At 49.8% G+C, this 19,405-nt stretch overlaps 1 protein-coding gene across 1 annotated transcript in view; it reads right to left on the reverse strand.

Moving 5' to 3' along the window:
- Window positions 1-19,405, reverse strand: part of LOC119449681 (glutaredoxin domain-containing cysteine-rich protein CG31559) — a 118,066-nt gene that overhangs the window by 9,118 nt on the left and 89,543 nt on the right. Inside the window, exon 2 of the mRNA XM_037712911.2 lies at window positions 5,631-5,867. Coding sequence (XP_037568839.1) covers window positions 5,631-5,867 — 237 coding nt within the window. The remainder of the gene's footprint in view (window positions 1-5,630; window positions 5,868-19,405) is intronic.

The raw sequence follows: 19,405 nt of genomic DNA on the forward strand, positions 1-19,405 counted from the left end.
TTTGCCACTGAAACGAGGCGGCAAGAGCGGCTAATGCCTCATCTGCTGTGGTGCTAACAACTTCATCTTTGAACTGGCTCTCAACTTATTTTACGCTTACTGTCCAGTATGTTGCAATAAACTGCAAAATTGGTTATATGCCCGTTATACCTTCGGTGGTGCGAGCTTACCCCCACTTTCTTTTTCCCATTCTTTTTATATGAGGGGCACAAACTAAGCAATAAACGCACGGACGATGATTTCCTTGAAACCTTCGGTATAGCATGTCGGTCCAGTGCTTTAATCTCACTTGTCACTCCCTGCTCTCTTTTGCAGCGATAGCTGTAGAGATCTTATCCAGTTCTCGCGACGTCTATCCTAGGTTGTTATCATGTTTGGTTCAACGAAGAAGTCGCCATGAGAGAAGGTTATTTGTCACAATCAGAATGCGATTCCTTCCTGGCTTGCGACATGCAAGTTCATCGTGCCGTCATTGTTGTCCTTATCGACGTCGAACCGCTTGTCACTGTCTTCTCTTTGGTGACCCTCCACAACTTATTTCTTCAACGCGTCTGGCTGCCCTGTTAACCACGCATATTAGAAGAACCGGCGTGGTAATACGAATCAGGTTAACGATCGCTCTGCAAACGCAGCTGAGCACAAAACAAACGTACAAAAAAGAAGAGTGCTCGTGCTGGCCTTTCTTGTTTGCGTGAAAACAAAAATATTTTTTTCTTTCGTTACACTTTCTTTCACAACCACATTTCGCTCTCGCCGGGACAAGATATGCCGCCAACCGAGACACAAAACCGATCCATGGAACCGGCGATCAAGCCGTCGCTATACTTTCGCGCGAGCCGAACGAGAAAGTTGCCGCACGCACGCTGTGCCGGATGATGACGGAGGAGGTCGCGGCAAAAACAACGCCGCTTGTCCGCCACCACCGTTGACCGACCGGTCAACTGCCGGGGGTCGTTGAACCGTGCGTTACGGGGCTCCCTGGCGGGAGGAGCTCCCTGCCGGGGGGCGCCTAAATGGTCAGCGCTGTGCGCGAGCCTCGTGAATGACCCTTGCGCCGCCGGCAGTTCACGCTTGGCTGTGTGCCTCGTTGGCGGGCGCCTGGACGACAACATGGGTGCCAGGGGCCGGAATCGCCCTTGCCGCGAGTTCGTCTATATACCCTCTCTGCGGCTATAGAAAAAAAAAAAAAAAGAAAAAAGGGGGACTGTTGCCCGGGCCTCGAATTGTCTGTTGAAGCCGAGGGCAGCAGCCCCATATGTATATGCCTTGGCTGCGAAGCTGTTTAACGCCGTCTCGCTCGAGCTGCTGCCGCCGTCGGCTCGTCCGTAATTGTCGACCTTGCGGGCGGAATTCCGAGGCGGACGACAAAGCGCGATGCGAGCGGAGCCCCTCACGAAGGGGGCTGTCGAAGTGGACAACCTGCCGTGTTTCGGGAAGACTTGACGATACGCTGTATCTAAGAGCCCTCGGTATTTACCTCTTGAAGCCGCGGTACGAGATGGTTGCGGCCAACTGGTGATGTGCAAATGACCGAGAAAAATAGAGAGAGACTGGAGAAGCGGGTGAAGCGTCAGTATTTATATCGCGGATAGTTTATTAAGAGACCAGAGCAGTGGCAATGCAAGAGTCCCCCTCTCTCTTCTCGTAAGCTCGTTCGGCACTTCAGCCTCAATCGGTAAAGGGAATGCCACAGCATCGACGAAACTCATCACATCAGAAGGTCAAGCAAACAAAACTGATTTTTGCAAGCCACCGGCCTGTATGAACGCCTATAATGAAAACGGAAAGCGATTTTCTCGGCGCACTGTACCGGCTCGACCTGATGGACGACAGGCCTGATGGACCTGATGGACGACAGAATTTTACGACATTGGCGGGACTTAACATCGCATTAGAAGGCCGTTCAGGCGCTACTGCGCTTCATGAGATCCACCGGCCTGTGTGAGCGTCTCTAATTGGAACGCCCTTCCTGTTACTTTTTTTCCCTCGTTTTCTCTCTCTCTCTCTCTGTGTCCTCTTTCCAACTCCTATTTCCCTCACCCCAACGCAGGGTAGCAAACCGGAAACTCGCATCTGGTTAACCTCCCTGCATTTCCTCTCTCTTTCTCTCCCTCTCTATAGTGAAAACGGCTTCCTGGTATTCTTTTTCGCAGAGCAGTTTCCCAAACCGGAAACGTAGATTGTTAACGTATACTAGTATTTCATCTGTTTTTCTCAATATTTATCTACATTGGCAGCGTCACAGTGTATGACCACTTAGTACACGCAATCTACAATAGTGAATATAACATGTACGTTCGTGCTAAATGTAGCCTTCATTATTTGGCCGTTCTAGCGTAGCTTACTAGAGATGATTTGTAAACAACCTTCTTCGGTTATTCTGTCCCCCTGCCTGTGTGCTCCCGATTTTTCAAAACACATGGTTGCTCGTTTAACAGGACTCGTTGCGCACGCAGCCTAAGTTACACTGGAAAGTGATGGCGTCGCTGCCATGGTTACAGCGCCACGCTCACAACGGAAATGAAAACTCCAGTTATGACGTCACCGCAGGTCGCTGTAATGAAACCAGCGCATCCCAGATGTGACACAAGGAACGCCTCGAGCGACAATGAACACTCCCGTCGGCTCTTCGCGGAGTCGGCTGCGATTGTTATCTTTTACCGGCAGTGGCCGAAGCCGGAGGTTTTCTCGGCCATCGGAGTTAACGCTTTCGCTGTAGTCTGGGCCACCGAGGCTTCCAGGATGGAAATGATAGGAATCGTCAAACGCGAGTAAAAACAGACCATCGCGCCGAAGATTTCCACGACGCTCTTTTTTATGGCCGCAGGCGCGCGTTCAGCCGTCGCTGTAACAATTACAGGCCACAGCGCGGTGGCCTCTTTGCCGCTTCGGCATCAGGCACGCCTCCGTCATACTCGAACCGTGCAGCACTGCGGTCGCTAGAATACATTATTAAGATGCCTAGAAAGCATCACTACATCTTAAGGTGCCTGTAGACATGCTATAGACGTCTACGAAAAAGCCTATACGTATGAAATGTAATAACGTAGCATGTGTAAAGTGTGTCTGCAGGCTATATATCCTATAGACCAGAACTTAGGCTTTTATAGAAGGTTTAGTCCATACACAACCTACGGAGTGTGCATCGACAATATGTCGTCTGAAATCAAAAACACTTGTCTGAAAGTCAGTACTAGGCTGACCTCGGGGGAGGGGACAGTAGCACGAATGACAGCCTGAGGAATTGAGTATAAACGGTCCACCGACATTTCATATGAATGACTATACGCTCACTGTAAGACAGGCAAACTAGTTCTTTGAAGGAACCATGCGGGGTACAATTTCAAAAAATCTGCTCAGACATAAGAATAGTTCTGGTTCCTGTATATATTGTGCGTACGCATTTCCACAGACCATTTATTTATAAGTCCAAGCTGCATGAGTATCACGCAGACAAATGGTATTTTAACTATTTACAGAGAGTTTACGCACATATTTTTGTCTATAAAATGTACAGATAACCCATAAATGCCGCGCATATCTCCATTGTGTTTCCACAGACTCTACGTAGAGTGGCCATGAACCAATGCTCTCATGCTTCTAACGAATCGTTATTGCTTATACTGCATCTGCAATGAGCATTGTAAAGGAAAGCTTATGGCTAAACAAAACACATTGTCTGCAGGTTGTGTGTAGAGTGCTCAGATCTGTCTGATTAAAGAGCGCAAACCCCCTTAATGAGTACAATGAGCGAGAAGGAGGGGATCCGAAGTGGCTCAAATTGTTGTTGGTCACAAACATACGAATAAACAGACAACGAAGCCAGAAAAGCATAGAGGAAATTGGTATGTTCAATGGAAATGTACAAATAAGGTACAGGGAAATGAAAGTGGACGAAACGGTAACTTGCCGCAGGTGGGAGTCGACACCTTGCGCAATAACGCTTGCGGTGCTTTAAAGAATTAAGCTACAAGGGCACGGTCATCCTCCCGTCCACTTTCTTGGGCATTTGTCTATGTGTATGTGATTAGCCCTGTGAGTGTTAGCCAGCGCCGCTCGCGCCCAAGGCGGCCGGAGCGTCCCATTAACCGCAGGCGTCACTTAGTCCATGAGCAGGCAACTGGCCAAGCAGGCAACTTGCCATGCACAAAAGTAATTATAATTCAAAGGGCAGCCCATGGGTCATGACTAATACAGCTAAGAACTACTTTCGCGATTGCCCTCTGCATTCCGTATTGAACCTTTGGCTGTAATGATATATTGCGCCAGGGCAAATAGCGAGACCTTCGCGTGGACGAAAACAACACTTGACTCGGCACTGGCGGCAGCTTCCAGAACCTTACTGCCCGGTTTTAACAAGGAATACACGTAAAAAAAAATAAGGAAAATGAGGAGAAATTGCTCGCATGTACAATCTACGCACCGTCGACAGCGAGCTCACTTTGCGGGTGCGTTCGTATATACAGATATATAATGCATATGTGCAAGAAAACGCGCTCACGCCGGCGCGTGGGACCGAGATTTAGAGCGCTGTAAATAGTCCCGTGAGGCCCCGTAATGCTCGCACTTTTTTTTCTTCTCTCTCTCCCTCTCTTTTCGAGGCCAGTTTCCTCGTGTGCTGCCGTGATTCATCGATGCGCTCGACGCTCGGTTGACGCTGAGCACGAAGAAATACAATGAACGTCAATTTATAGTGAGGCGCCTGATTACATGCACACGACGCCAGAGGTGTATATATAGTGCTATTTTCCTCGTTCACGTTATTTCGTTCTAGCCAAGCAGATCAACCGCCGTAAACCTTTTCGAGCAGGATAGAAAGACAGCTACTATTATTTCTAGAAGGACTTGAGCTTGTAGGCAAATCGGCGCGACATGCTTAATGCCCAACAGCGCCAGAAGATACAGACGCACGAGAAGCGAACGAAATTGGCGCTGTGATTTAACGGAAGACTTATGTGTTCCTTTCATCCGCGTCTCTTCGCGCTGTTTAACATCAAACACAAGAACTTCGTTGTAGGCGTTCAGGTTCGCTTGTACCGAACGTGCACTTTTTTTTTTTTTTTTTTTTTTTTTGTAGGCGTTCGTGCGGTGTGCTACGTTAAACTATATATTGTGGGGTTTAACGTCCCGAAGTTGCGGTGTGGCCTATACGAGGGACGCCGTATATAGTATAGAGGTGTTTGGCTGATCGCGCACCGTGCAGCCCAAGCACGGTATACGCGGGCGTTTTTGCATTCTGCCCCCATCGAAATACGGCCATCGCTACCGGAAGTCAAACTCACGACCTCGTGTCCAACACCAGAACGCCATAGCCGCCGGTGCAGTATTGTGTGGTGTGGTGGGGCGCAATGTGATGTGATACGGCGCAATGTGATACGGCGCAATGTGATACGGCGCAATGTGATACGGCGCAATGTGATACGGCGCAATGTGATACGGCGCAATGTGATACGGCGCAATGTGATACGGCGCAATGTGATGTGACGTGGTGCGGTACGATGAAGATGTGGCGGCGCATAGTTTTGTTTGACTCTGGTACTGCGTGTGTTGTGAGGCGTTGTGTACACCGTGCGCGCGGAGAGCGAAAGTGCGTAGGTATATATATACATGCACGTGTGGTGTACACTCACGCCCAGGTGGTGTCCCTCGACGAACAGCTGTGGGACGACGACGTGCCGCAGTCCCGTGCGATCCATGAGCTCCTTCTGGTGCGTGCGGTTCATGAAGACGTCGCGCTCCTCGAAGCGCACCAGCAGCGTCTGCAGCGTGTTGCGCACGCGCCGGCACTGCTCCCACGTCTGCCTGATGACGCCCATCGAGGTCGTGTAGAGAACCACGCGGCCTTCCTCCTCACGAACGTAGTTGCGCTGCACGGACAAAAAACAATCACTGTTGAGTGACACAACGCGGGCACCAGGCATTGCTCAAGTCTACGCCAAACGCTAGAAATCAGTTTTGCTAGAATCTTCAGGTTAGCGGGACTCTCCTCACAACAGGAAAACTATGCCATTCCCACGGCCAGTAATACTATAGTAGAAAGTTGCAAAGGAGTGGTCGTCTTGCGAAAAATCGTTCGTCCCGAAAGCGTTCATCGCAAATTTAGAAAGCATTCGCTTTCTAAATTCGTGCATTCCACGCCGAGTTTTCACGTACAATTTTTTTTCGAATTATTCCTTAGGCAAGTTCCGACAGTTATAGAGTGACTGTCGACAAGTGAACCAAGCGAAACGAACATCGACGACGCATCTTCACGTTGAAAATGTTATTTCCGGACACCTCGCGGAGTTGAACTCTTTTCCTCAGCGCGTGTATCATTAGCTGTTGCAGCGCTCGCGCATCAGTGCACATCCCCCCCCAATCTCCCTCTAAACACAAACACACATGCAAACACTGACGCGTCATCATCCAAGCGTGATTCCGCGCAGGCGCGCCATTCCTCCGCCAAAACAAAAACAATCGGGCGGCGTAAACTCGTTCTTAAGACCGCGTTCACCATCGCCGCGCTGTGACTATGGGAGCCGCCGGGCTTGTCTGCCTGCAGGCAGCCCCACACAGCTCACCGCTGCGCACTGTGTGTAAACAAACAAGTCTGCAGCCAGTTGAGCTGCGCCGTCCTATAATACGCGCTCAGGTCGGCGAAATCGTCGCAAGACGCCATTAACTTTTCGGCGCTCCCCAAAGGAACGCGAAATAGAAGAGAATGCCGTAGGCAGGAAGGGGTGTGCAAGGGGGTCTACACCTCAAAGCAAGCGAGCCCGTAGGTGAAGAAGGGGGGAGGGGGGCGTGCCGGACGGGCCTTTTCCGCCTCAAACAGAGCAGAACGGTGCTCGGAGAGCAGTTTCCAGGAGGAAACGGTGTAGCCATCAGCGCACCCGACCGGCCGTTATACGGTTTGTATTTGAAGGTGCCGAGTTAGGCTTGGAGAAAACTCATTTTATTTTAAAGGCTACCATAAATCGGCCGATAGGTCTCGTACATTTGGTGCCACCTAGAAAGTGAGAGAGAGAAGGGAGGAAGGAAAGGCATGGAGGTTAACCAAAGTTTGTCCAGTTTGCTACGCTACACGTGGCGAAGGGATGTAGAAGACACAAAGGCATACAACACTGCTAGGTCGCTTCTTGGACGCTTTCGCGTGAGGCAAGGACACATGTCGCGCTGAGCAACACGTACTACGAACAAACAAACAATTGCTAAGGAGTGTCCTGTATGCGTAGTCTAACAGTCTGCGTGCTGAAGATAACCGTATCATTTCCAAAACGCAGAATTTTGAGGACATTCCAAATGTTGCATGGTTTAATAAGGCTGTCCTATGAAAGACGCCTTTTGAGAATGTTGCAGAGCTTTTTTTTTTTTTTTTCCTGACGTGTGTCCCCTACTTGATTTGCATGGTTTTCGAAACGGGAGTGCTATATATTCGAGACACTCACAAATTCAGCCATGTTGTCGAATTTTGTCTTGTCAGAGAGGCCGTAGGAGTCCTCTGGACCAATGAGAGGTGACAAGATGGCGAGCTCGACAATAAGGCTGAATTTAAAGATGTCCAGAATAGTACACCGGCAGAAGCCGGTTCCTGCATCTGATATTCTGCTGTCGACCCACGTGAATACGCTTGAGAAGACGCTCGTCTGACTCCAAAAGTATACGAAGCGGTGGCCCGACTCGCCACAGCGAGGACGCATCTAATCTCGAGTGCAGGGGCGACTGCGCGCGTGGCCGAATTCGCGAATTCGGTGAGGGACCCTGGACTGACCTCCATTCACTTTATACATTTTTCGTTAAAAAAAGAGCCTAACCAACTAGACAAGTATGCGCGCATGCATAAGTTTGGGCGAAGCCCCGCGTCTTCGTCAAACGCCGCTTCGCTCCATACCAGGTCACCGAACATCAGGGAAAATATCGCAGTCGAGTGCAGGGGGAAATGTATAAGCGTAATGGAATGATGAAGTGAACGCTTCAGTGGCCGCGCGGGGCCCAATGCAGAGAAGGAAACTTACTATAGGCAGAAGTAGGTCCATCAGGTTGCATGAAGCGTGTACGCTCATTGCTGCCAGCGCTAGCAAAACTTTCTTGATAAGCGACGTTCTCCTTGGACAGGGCACGCTTTGGTTATAACGGTTAACCCACTCTACCGTGAGGAGTGACTACTTTTGTTTAAAGTAGTCAACGTGGAAACTACACAGCGAACGACAGCGCAGCGTCTTGCACCATTTAACGTTCTCATGTCCCCTTCCTCGCGCAGCATACTGCGCGTGCGCTGTCAAGCTCCAGCTCCCTTTTGTCGTGGCGGTCATCGGCACTCATCAGTCTCTGTAAGGACTCACCCTGCAGACAGCAGGAATAACACGAAAAACCTCCGCTGAATGGCGCTACCAACCACACTCTGTGGTTGGTACCATGGCTAGGTGGCGTATGCCACCGCCCGATTTAAAGGGTTCAGCCTCATCCATCCATCCATCTATCCAGCCATCCGAAAAGCCAGCTTCTGACAGGTCTGCCATAAGACGTTCCGATCCAAAGACGTGGCGGCGCACGTGCTCATGGAAACGAAGAGACATCCTCAATAGCCCGGCGTCTTTTTTTTTTTTTTTTTTTTCGTTCGTCCGTCTCGCGGTATATAAACTGCCCGAGACAATGACACCGCTTGGTCGGCACGCGCTCTTAGTCCATCAAAGCGAAACGTTTCATAGAACGCACTGGGAGGGAGCACCAGTGTTTGGTATACATAGCGGTCGCATCTAATATGACGGGAACGCAGAGAATGCGTTTATAGCGCCCACGCGGTAACACAGCCAGCCAGCCAGCCTTGCCGTCGATAAGGAGAAACGTCAGAGGGCGATGGAGTTCTGACAGGAGCCGTCAGTCGATAAACGAGCCGAAGTGTATAGACGGGCACGCGCGGTTACGTATCAAGGAACACACACACAGACTCTCAGGAGTCACGTGAAAAGAAAGAAAAGTAACATCAACTGCTGCGCGTAATAGGTGCGGCTCAATGGGGCCCACGTAACCACGCGGCACGGCAAAACAAGCTATTCAATCACGCGCACGCGTCGCTATAACCGCGTAACGGGCTCAGAAAAGAATGGGGGAGGCAGGGGGCAGAAAAGGAGCGTTTAGAGCCGCAAGACGACGGGTGAGATGGCGACGCAAAGCGATCTATTCTTGCGATTCGTTGGGCCGAGAAACTACTCACGCAAGGAACAAATACCGATCGAAGTATACGCTGAAGGAGTGGGAGAGAAGCGGTGGAGAGGAAGAAAGCGCACAATCGACGGAAAGAGGAGAGGTGGCAGCGCTGATCGGTTTAGCCCCCCTCAATTTCACTTCCGCTATGGCAGACAGACTAGCAAGGGGGCCAGGGGAAGCGGGCGGTTGGACGGCGACCAGACAGCAGTTCCGGTGTGAGCACGCTATAGCATCAAGTGCTATAGCTGGTCGCCGGCATTCGGACGATAAACGCAGAGGAAATCTGAATTGGTTGTGCGATGCAGTTTGTTTTTACTTTCTTGATATTCTTTTTTATCAATCGCAAACGGCCTATTTCTACCGCTTGTTCTCGTCTCAGGAATTGGGTACGTCATTCTGCGATGCAGATAAGGAAACAAGGACTAGATTTCATGGAAATTATATGAAAAAAAAAAGTATCCGTCTCGCCCGTTTGAGGAAGTAGATGGCGAGCAGTGACCATAGATACGAGCCATGGGTGGTCCTTTTTTTTTTTTTTCTTATCCCGGCATACTGTTTCATTTGAATGGAAGAGGGCAAGGGAAGACATGGAAAACTTAATGCAAGTAAGGCAGGAAAATAGTGAGAGGAACAATTCTTTTGCGTCATACGCGCTTTCACGAGCCCAATGACATCACACGGTGACCATGTTGAAAAGAAGGTTCGCTGCGACGTGGTAGCCGAACTGGTGAAAGTTGAAGCGTTTGAGAAACTAATGTAAGGGGTTATATATCCGTGTAATAGCCGCCGTAGTGTTAGAATCTGGATGAATAGTCATCACCTGCAGTTCTTTGAAGTGCTCGTAACTAACGTAAAATCCGCCTTCACCGGAATGCGGTCGCCAAGCCGGCTGTAGAACCCGCGGCCTCGGGCTTAAAAAGTGGCTATCCCTGTAAGAACTTAACTATAAAAAATGACAACTTACAAACTGCTCTTTTTCTTCTACATATATCTCGTCTATTGGCCCCAAAGGCCGCCATTATGAGCAGCCTAAGGACTAACCGTTGGTGTATGCATAAATTCGCGACAGTCTAAATTGAAGGTGAAGAATAGCGAGCGCATCACAACTTTAGGACGCGTACTATCTGTCTAATCTCTTCTCGTAAGAGCGCTATGACAGACACGTCTCACCGATATATCCACTTGGTCAATGCATATAAGCAAGGCTAAACCGGACAGTGAATGACACGTGATCTGATGACAGCTCTATACAGGACACGTCAATTTAAGATCACATCCGCTGTCAGAAAAAAAAAAATCACGAAATTGCGAACAGTACGAAGGATCTCTGTTGCAACTCATGTGCGCGATATTGATAAAAAAACTTGGCATCTGAGTTGCGCGTGCTTGGTTTTTCGCGTTGCCAAGCAGACCCTGTCTACCGCGAACGCTTCTTCACAGATTATGCTATTATGATCTGTCACCTAACAGTCAAACGAGAAAAAAAATTATGCACTAGAATACTATTAAGCACGAAGTGGTATCTTCTACCCGAGTTATTCGTCTATCGTACACCTGTAATTTCGTAACGTGTCGGGCGCGGCGGACTTCAAATCGTAGCGAAGGAACTGTGCATGCATACGCGACATCTTCAAGGCGACAAAGACCCCCCCCAACCAACCAAGCGAGCACCACGAAATAGAGAGAAAGGAAAAAGTAAAGATAACGACGAGGTATGCGATTGCGCTATAGCGAAGGCAAGTCGTATGACGGGCTGTGCGCGCGGCTTCACAGCACGACGCCCGTGGAAGCACATTCATCGCAGCGGGACACCAGACTGGGGAGGAAGGGAGGAGTGCCATTTGTTTACTAACAGCAGTCACGACGAGTCAACCGCTCAGTCACGACCGAGAAGGCGACGGCTCTTTGCGTCTCCCCGCCCCGACGACTCCAGCCATCACAAACGTGTGCGCACACACAGTGCTATACGCGGGCGAAAGCGCGACGCTAGGGCGTTCACTGCGAGCCACGTTGGTCCTCTCTCTCCTTTGGAGGCAGGACTGTCACCGCCGCCGTCATTAGCGCGGTTGAAAGGAACACCCGTCACCAGGAAGGCGTCATGGGCTGCGGAAAAGCCAGAGGCACCTCTGACGGGGACTCCTTTGCGGGGCACTTTAAGAGACGCGCTCTTGAACGGGACGAGAACGCAAACTATGCGCGCGTTTGGGCGGCAGGTATGCAGCTGGACGTTGGCTGCAAGGTCACCCCATACCTCTCTCTCTATCTATCTCTTAAGAACGTTAGATCGCACGGTTTTCTGTCTCACGTGCGCGCGAAAGCCATACCCAACAAGCTTCAACCGGGTTACGACAGTTTCCAACAGACCGAGCAGCCATCTCTCCAGTGCTTCGTCGAAGTAGAATGATGGCCGTTCGAACTGTCGGGACCCGTTGGAAGCTACTTGTTGGAAGCCTCACCGGATACGGTCGTAGGGTTGGCTGCTTCGTGCTCAAGCCACGCATTTATGGTGAGATGCGATTCATGCGAAGAAGAGAACGAATAAGTGAAAGTAAAAACTCACCCTCACTCCCATGACGAGTCAAAGCCGCCAAGCCAGACAGGTTACGCACTGGTATAAATAGGAGCAAAACACCGCGAGGTTATGCGGCTCACGGAAGGAAGGAGGCCTAACGATGAGGCTGCGCTGGCGCCGCGTTAAACTCGGAACGATGTGTGAACGATGCACAGAATATACGGGACAGAGTAGAGGAGTCGATGTGGCGGGGCTCGCAATGCCGAGAGCGAGATCTGTTGGCTGGTGTGCTGTTGCAAGCAACCGTTAGTGCGCTGAATCAAGCCGCTGTCAAGACGAGCCAAAACATAGGAATGACAGATGAACGCGGGAAAATTTATATCAAAAGTGAATGATGAAGGTGTATCTTGCAAAGCCTGAGCGAATTCGACATAGTTCTACGAGTGAACAAATTCCACATTTAAGATGAAACTGTAGAAAGCCAGAAATGCTGTGCGCAGATGCTGTCGGAAAGAAGTCGACGGAAAGCTGACACATAGGAACAAAGTATCGCGGAAATTTCGGTGTTTTCACGCAGTGCAATGTTGAAGAGCACTACTGACCGCCCTGGTGGGTTAACTTGAAGCGCGGGGCCCACTATTCGCCGAGAAGATAATAAACGAGTCACCAATTGAGCAAGGCATTCAGCAAGGCGTTAATCACAGGAAGCAAATGCAAAGTAAGTCTTGCGAACGTTTCCGACCCTCGTATAAGATGGAACGGCCGACGGCGACTGCAATATCGCGGGCGTACACTGGCCACCAAGCTACGTCTACGAGCACAAAAGCGCCTCTAAGCACTGCGCCACGGAAGCAAAGAATGCCGTAACTGACCAGGCAAGTTGCGTCAACGCTGGTAACAGATCGGATGGAAAACGGTCGACGCCTGTCCCAACTGTCCTGCCTCTTGTCGGCACTTCGGTTGCCTATACTTCCACGCACAACTACAGTAAGACACTCTTTGAGTTCAACAGAGAGGAGACGGATTCGCCGACGGCTCCTCCGGCGCCAGCGTGCTCGCAGCTACTGGCGGCGTTGCAGTTAAGTTGCAGTATAGTCGCGAGCGCTGCAGCCGGGACGTCCCAGAAAGAGGAGACAATAGCACGGAACGCTTTGGCCGCCCAGCCACGTGGGAGACGTGGTGGTGCGCGAGCGCGCTCGTTCTACGCCAATGGGATCGACCAGCCAGCGGCGGCGTATACCGCGTTGGATGTTCCCATTTTCCACTTCTCCCCCGCTCCGCAATGCGCTCCGGAGACACAAGGCGAACCGCTCGGCTGAGCTTTGTCGCTAACACACACACACACACGCAACAAGTCACGGTCGTCGGCACGCGCAATGCAGGTTACCGCAACGGCACTGCCCACATTGTCTACCGCATAATTTCCTTTAACAGGTAACGTCTGCAAGTGGTTTGACCTCGGGAGCGCCATCGAACGTTCGAGCGGTGCATCAGATAGGTTCGTGCCTTGTAGGCAATCATATTCACGTTGGCAGGATGGAAAACCGCGCCGAAGAACCAAGTACACCTGAACTGACCCAACATTGGCGGATAAGAAAAGCCTAAGCCATGCAGGAACCAACGTTTCGTCAAGGAAACTGCACTCGTCTTCGTCAGGACAAGTTCTCTTGTCATAACGTTGGCTCAGGCGGAGGCTTCACTTGTTCGTCAGCTGCTTATCAATTCAGGTATAATTTACTGTGACCCCCTCGTTTTGCTTGAAGTACACCGGATGAACGGATAACGCGGGCGCAGAATGCCAACCACAAATGAGCACACAAGACTATATATGTATACTTTTCTCCGGTTCATTCGGACATTTCGTCCTGGAATTGTGCCGCCGACAGTGGTAGTTTATAATGTTATGGAACGCAAAGATGTCGCTTCTTTTTCATAGCAAGAAAGGTTTCCAGCACAAAGCACAGACATGGACTAAAGGGGGTACAACTCACAAGCCTCTTTTTCGTGGACGTGGCACGACTAAGAGACGTCGGAGACCAAGGTTAACCACAATGAAACGAGCTTTCCTTATCCGTAATGTAGCTTTAGATCAGTCGCGCACAAATGAAGCTTATGCACTGAAAACATACACACAAGCGCACTCTCACCGACAAAAAACAAAACAAAAAAACACAGCACAAACATGATAATATACGCACAAACAAGGGCACACGAATACAAACAGGTACCAACACAAACAAATACACACATATATATTGTAAAGCAAGCGCTTAGAAGAACGTGTTGCTGAGATAGCTAATTCAAAATTGTTAGTTTACAGGCACACAGACAGACAAAGTGTGTCTTATTTTCGTCCTTGAGAAAAGTATGCGGTTGGTAAAACGTAAGAGCAAACGTTGCCGGCCGTCGAAATAAACACACTTCCGTAGATACACGCAAGGCGCATAGTACGCCCTTCTCGTTTCCCCATCTTCAATCGCCCTTCATGCTGGCTGCCCTTTACAGAATATAAACAAACCCCCGCAGTCGTCCAGCTCAGCAGAGCTTGAAAGCCGATCGGTAATCAAATGTCAAGCTTCGTTGTTGCAACCCACTGTTGTTTCATTGCCACCGACGAAATAACATGACTAGCGCGAGCGTTCAAAACATTGTCTCAGATTTCACCCTGCAGTCGACTTCCCTTCGAAGCAGGAAACTAAAACGCGACCGGCAGCCACCTTTGCACTATTACAGCAACAACTCGCAATTATACGGTGCACGAATCGACGAACAACGTTTTCAAAGCAAATGCTCTAAATTAGGCAACGTTCGATAGCCAACGCCAATTCTTCCTTTCCCATCCACACCTTGTTTCTCTACAAAGCAAAACGCATTCGTAATTGAAGCGACTAACACTAAACGTAATCGCTAGCTGGTGAACAGGTAAGATCATATAGCTTCAGCTGCGACCTGGAAGACAGATGTATTTCGTGTTCTTTTGCTTCCCTGTCACGTAAGGACTCGAGTCAAAAGCAGCTACCTCCTCTTCAGAAATACGCGGTCGCATTTAGAGTTCAAACTCGTTGAAAGTTTCAGAATATTGAGATGGTTGTCAGAAATCGCGCTTGAACTCACCTTTGTGGTCCCCATTGTAAGGCGCCGGACGTTATAATAGCGATGGAACAAGCACGTCGGTCCTGCAACGCGTCTTGCAAACACAGCTGATCGGCCGATCTGGTATGCGCGTGAAGTTTTGAAACCGTCTACAAATCACCCTTATGTTGAGCCGTCCACCGCGCGAGTAGCATCACGTTCTGGGGTCGGATAACGCCGAATTCCTTCGTTCCGCGAGCCTCGTTCAAGTTCGGGCAACGCTCTCGGTTCGGCCGTATATCAGCCTCGATACGTCCGATAAGCGTTCAGATCCACGTGCTGACATAATTCGCCTGGTGAAGCGACGAGGAATTTCGATTGGTAGGTCGGGATGTTTGTCGCCGAATTCTTCGGTACACGCATTGTGAAGATAAACCAGATTCAAAAGCGCAAGTCAGTCAAACGGAAAGCAAGGCAGGAACACTGTGATAAAATTATGCCAGATCACGCCAGCAGAAAACACGCGCCTGGGTGCGCAAGTGGGAACCACGCACACTGTCATATACTTGTATCTTATATCGTCACGTAGATGAACACCGGTACATCATAGGCTCAACACCAGTACAGACACCGTTTCAAATTATCAAGTTCCATTGACCAACACGGTTAACCTTAAAGAGCAACAATCGAGTTGTGCTTGAGAGAGAGAAAAAGAACGTTTATTAATAAATGAATAATAAAAGGCAACACCCTGGGGTACTTCCGGCGGTGTGCCGTGCTTGAAAAATGAGGAGAGAGAGAGAGAAAATGCAACGAACCTTAGAAGCACGCGCGAAGCCGTGCCTTCGTATCATATGAACGTATGCGTGGAACCACGCTGTCAGCGGCGATAATCCGCGCACAGTATCCTCGATCGACGCCATCACTCGTTGAACGAAGAGGCAACAACACAACAGTATATACACGATGCGACAAAGTCAACGAGGCGGGCGCACGGCTTGCTTCGAGACACTTGGCGTCCGTTCTGCCTTGGGCGTCCGATCGGATCAAGCGCAGGGAAACAACAACACGCAAAGACTAGCTTCGCGCGCGTCACAGGTGTCGCATTGCGTACGTATAAGCCACAGACTCTCGCGCATGGCCATATACTACGCAGATATCCTGACGAACTTGTGCTAAGAAAACGCAAGTCTGCAGCGAACAATAGCCCCTCGTTCTTCGCCTTAATTCGTCTCTTTCTTTTTCTTGCTTTGCTTTAGTTCAGCTCAGAACGCAGATGTTTCTTCCACCTATTCTATTCGCCGCGAAGCTGTAGCAGCTGGCGCGTGCGCACTCGCGACGTGTCACGGACGAGCCGAGACGCGTCCTACAGTATATACAGCGCGAAACAAGGGCTTCGCGTACCGAGGCAAAAATGGGATGGGAATAAGAAAGAAAAAAAAAATTACCGCATATACTCGTGCAAAGGCCACACTTCATCTTTTTTGTTTTATACGCGATCGCGACGAGGTGCGGCCTTTACACGGGGCCGGTCCATTTGAATTATGGGGTTTTACGTGCCAAAACCACGATCTGATAATGAGGCACGCCGTAGTGGGGGACTCCGGATTAATTTGGACCATCTGGGGTTCTTTAATGTGCACCCTATAATGCGTGGTACACACGGGCGTTTTCGCATTTCGCCCCCATTGAAATGCGGCCGCCGTGGCCGGGATTCAATCTCGCGACCTCGTGCTTAGCAGCCCAACACCATATATCCACTAAGCAACCGCAGCGGGTAGCCGGTCTGTTTCCATCCAATTTTTCCGGCAGCGCTTAATCCCGAGCTAATTGCACAGAAACAGCAAACGCTACTTTTTTTCATTATGCATGTATTTGTTCAAGCAAGCACGCCACACGCCTGGTGCTCCTGCAGCTGACCTCGCCACTGTCGTTCAAGCTTGGTCAGGCAGCACACTCCTGCATACAGTCGTCCTTCTTGCCATTGTGCCTGTGACTTTAAACCCTTCCGCAATAATGTCCGAGGAATCCCGCAAGCCACGCGCTGTGTCATCGCACATTTTCCTTTTCAACATTTTTCGTTGACATTTTGAGCTGCCAAGATGGGAGTGCAGTTCTTACACGAGTGCGCCTCTTATTCGAGTACATATGGTACCTATACGTCATTTTCGGGAAATGACGTATGCGTGAGCATCGGCGCAATGCCGTTTGCGCTAGAGCTGCCGCCTGACGTAAGCCTTCAACGCTTTCTTTTTTCTCTCAACCAAAACAGCTTTAGTACAGAGCGACAACGAGAAAGAAAAAAACGGGGGGGGGGGGGGGGGGAGAGGGAGAGAGAAGGAAATCGCAGGTTTGCCCAAAATTCGAATCGGTGACCGCGATATAACTTGCGCAACTGCAGAGACTTGTCACTTGTGGAATTTTCCTTGCTTCCATTTCTTTTAAAGCCAACCAGCGCCTAAACAATGCTTTGTCACCTTTACAATTCTTCACTTGGTTTACACATACACATTTATTTTTAAAGCAAGGTTGAGAAGGAAAACGTTCGCCGTGTTGACTCAACGACATGGGCGGTCCGCTGCTCAGCACGAGGTTGCGGGTTCGACTCTAGACCGCGGCGACCCCGTTCCAATAGCGGTGGGACGCAAAAGCACTCGTGCGCTTGAATTCAAGCGCACGATAAAGAACTCTACATGGTCGGAACAAATCGGAAACGCTGCGGCTACGGCCTCCCTTATAACCTACTGCCCACCTTATATAATAACGTAACGTAAAATTGCTTCACTTGTTATTAGCAGGGAGGAAAGCAAGACAGGCAAGAAACAAGAAAACAGATTTGCTCAATTACAAGCGTCGTCCCACATTTACTAGCACTGCCAATAACATAATAAAATTGATAAATAATGGGGAGCTTGGCAGATTCGAGAGGATTCCTGCTGGATGCTTGCAAGCCGCGTCGCGACCTTCCAAGGAGGAACTACTAATTACGTGCTTGTTGGCGAGTGCCTATAAGAGGCCCGTCCTCTTCGGTCGAGGGAAAAGAAGGAAAGTTAAACGAGTGAGTGGTCAAACCAGCCGTGGCGATTGCGTCACGCTGACAGGATGCGCCAGCGGCGATAAGGAGGTGCGTCAGACTGCACTATATATATGCCGCTATATACTCTGCAACGAGAAATGTGCATTTTTGCAGCACTCGCGCATGCGCGCACGCTGCTATATGCGCCCTGTCTACAAGCTTCTCAACTCCGTAATCCTGCTCTGTAGAGTCGGCACCTGGGGGCGGGTCATGTACGGATGAACACTCCGTTGACTCCGTTCCATCAAATAGGTGCAGCGCTAAAAAAGCCATGGGTAGTTCCACATCGGTAACAAGAGCGCGGAAGAACCTATAGTAACATATTTGAACAATGCTTACGTGGAAAGCTATACAATTTACGTCACAGAGGCCCATATTGCCGCCCCTTTCGCAACTTTTCACGATACCGCTGGAGATGAGCGAATTCGAATAACCTGCAGCTTTTCGTCTCATCATCTGTACGACGTAATGATGGCCGCGATTACGCCATTGCTTAACATCTACAAGATAACAAGCAGAGCCCGTGTTCAGATATAACTATTCAATAAAATCACGCAGTCACAAAAAACGTTTGATAGTAATCATAATGTCCTCCTTCGTTTACATCAGGACAACGGCTCCTCCCAGGGACCTTTTACGGTACCTTTAAGACTACGCGGACGGCTTTACAGCGTTGTCTGCTTACTTGATTTTAGTAGCAGACGACACAGGGTATACACGTATACAAAGATGCATGAACACAGTCTCTTGATTGAGTTGAGCGAGCCCTAACTTTCAGAACACTGCACGGTATTTCAGGAACAAGGCACACGCGCTGTGACTGTGTTATTACGGACTGCGCTGCAATATGGAAAAGAAAAAAAAATACACTAATAATAATGAGAAAGAGGCGCGTACGTATTAGCGATGAAATTGCGTTCGACTCACTGTCGCACAGTGACGTAACAGAATCCGTAGTGGAACTTGAAAGCGCCAAGGTGATCACGAGGAAGAGGTGCGAGGTATGTTTGGGATAAGAAACGACGCGACGCTGATTGTCCATGCCTGAGGGTTTCATTGCAGACATCGGGGTCAGTGCTGAGCTTATCGACTCCAGCTGTGATCACCGCTGACCGAGTTGCGTCACTGATATTAAGGAAGCAAACTAGGATGATCCCGCTAACTGCGGCCGCAGCAGGACGCCCCGAGCGTCTTATTGCAACCCGCAGTGTCGAGCACGCAATTTGCATTTGGTCCCGGCGTGCATATGTCGCCGGCGGCAGAGGCGACTGCTGCAGCAGATTAACTGGAAGTATGCTCTACCAAGGAACAGGTCGCCGTGTCAATTGCTTTCTGCTTGTCCTCGAACGTCGGCTAAAGCTTGCTTCGTAGCCATGTCGGCCTCGTAATTAACGCGGGGAAATACACGTCCCGCTGCAAGTAATATACTAATACGAGGAAGAACTACACAGTTTAGAACGTTGCCCTCTGTTATTTCGGTAGCACGCTAACGCGACTCCAGTTTTTTCCGGTGCTTTATTGCTAGAATCTTTCCGGGTCACGCGTTTTACTAATTAGCC

Source organism: Dermacentor silvarum, chromosome 4 (assembly GCF_013339745.2).
Source record: "Dermacentor silvarum isolate Dsil-2018 chromosome 4, BIME_Dsil_1.4, whole genome shotgun sequence".
Taxonomy (NCBI): Eukaryota; Metazoa; Arthropoda; class Arachnida; order Ixodida; family Ixodidae; genus Dermacentor; species Dermacentor silvarum.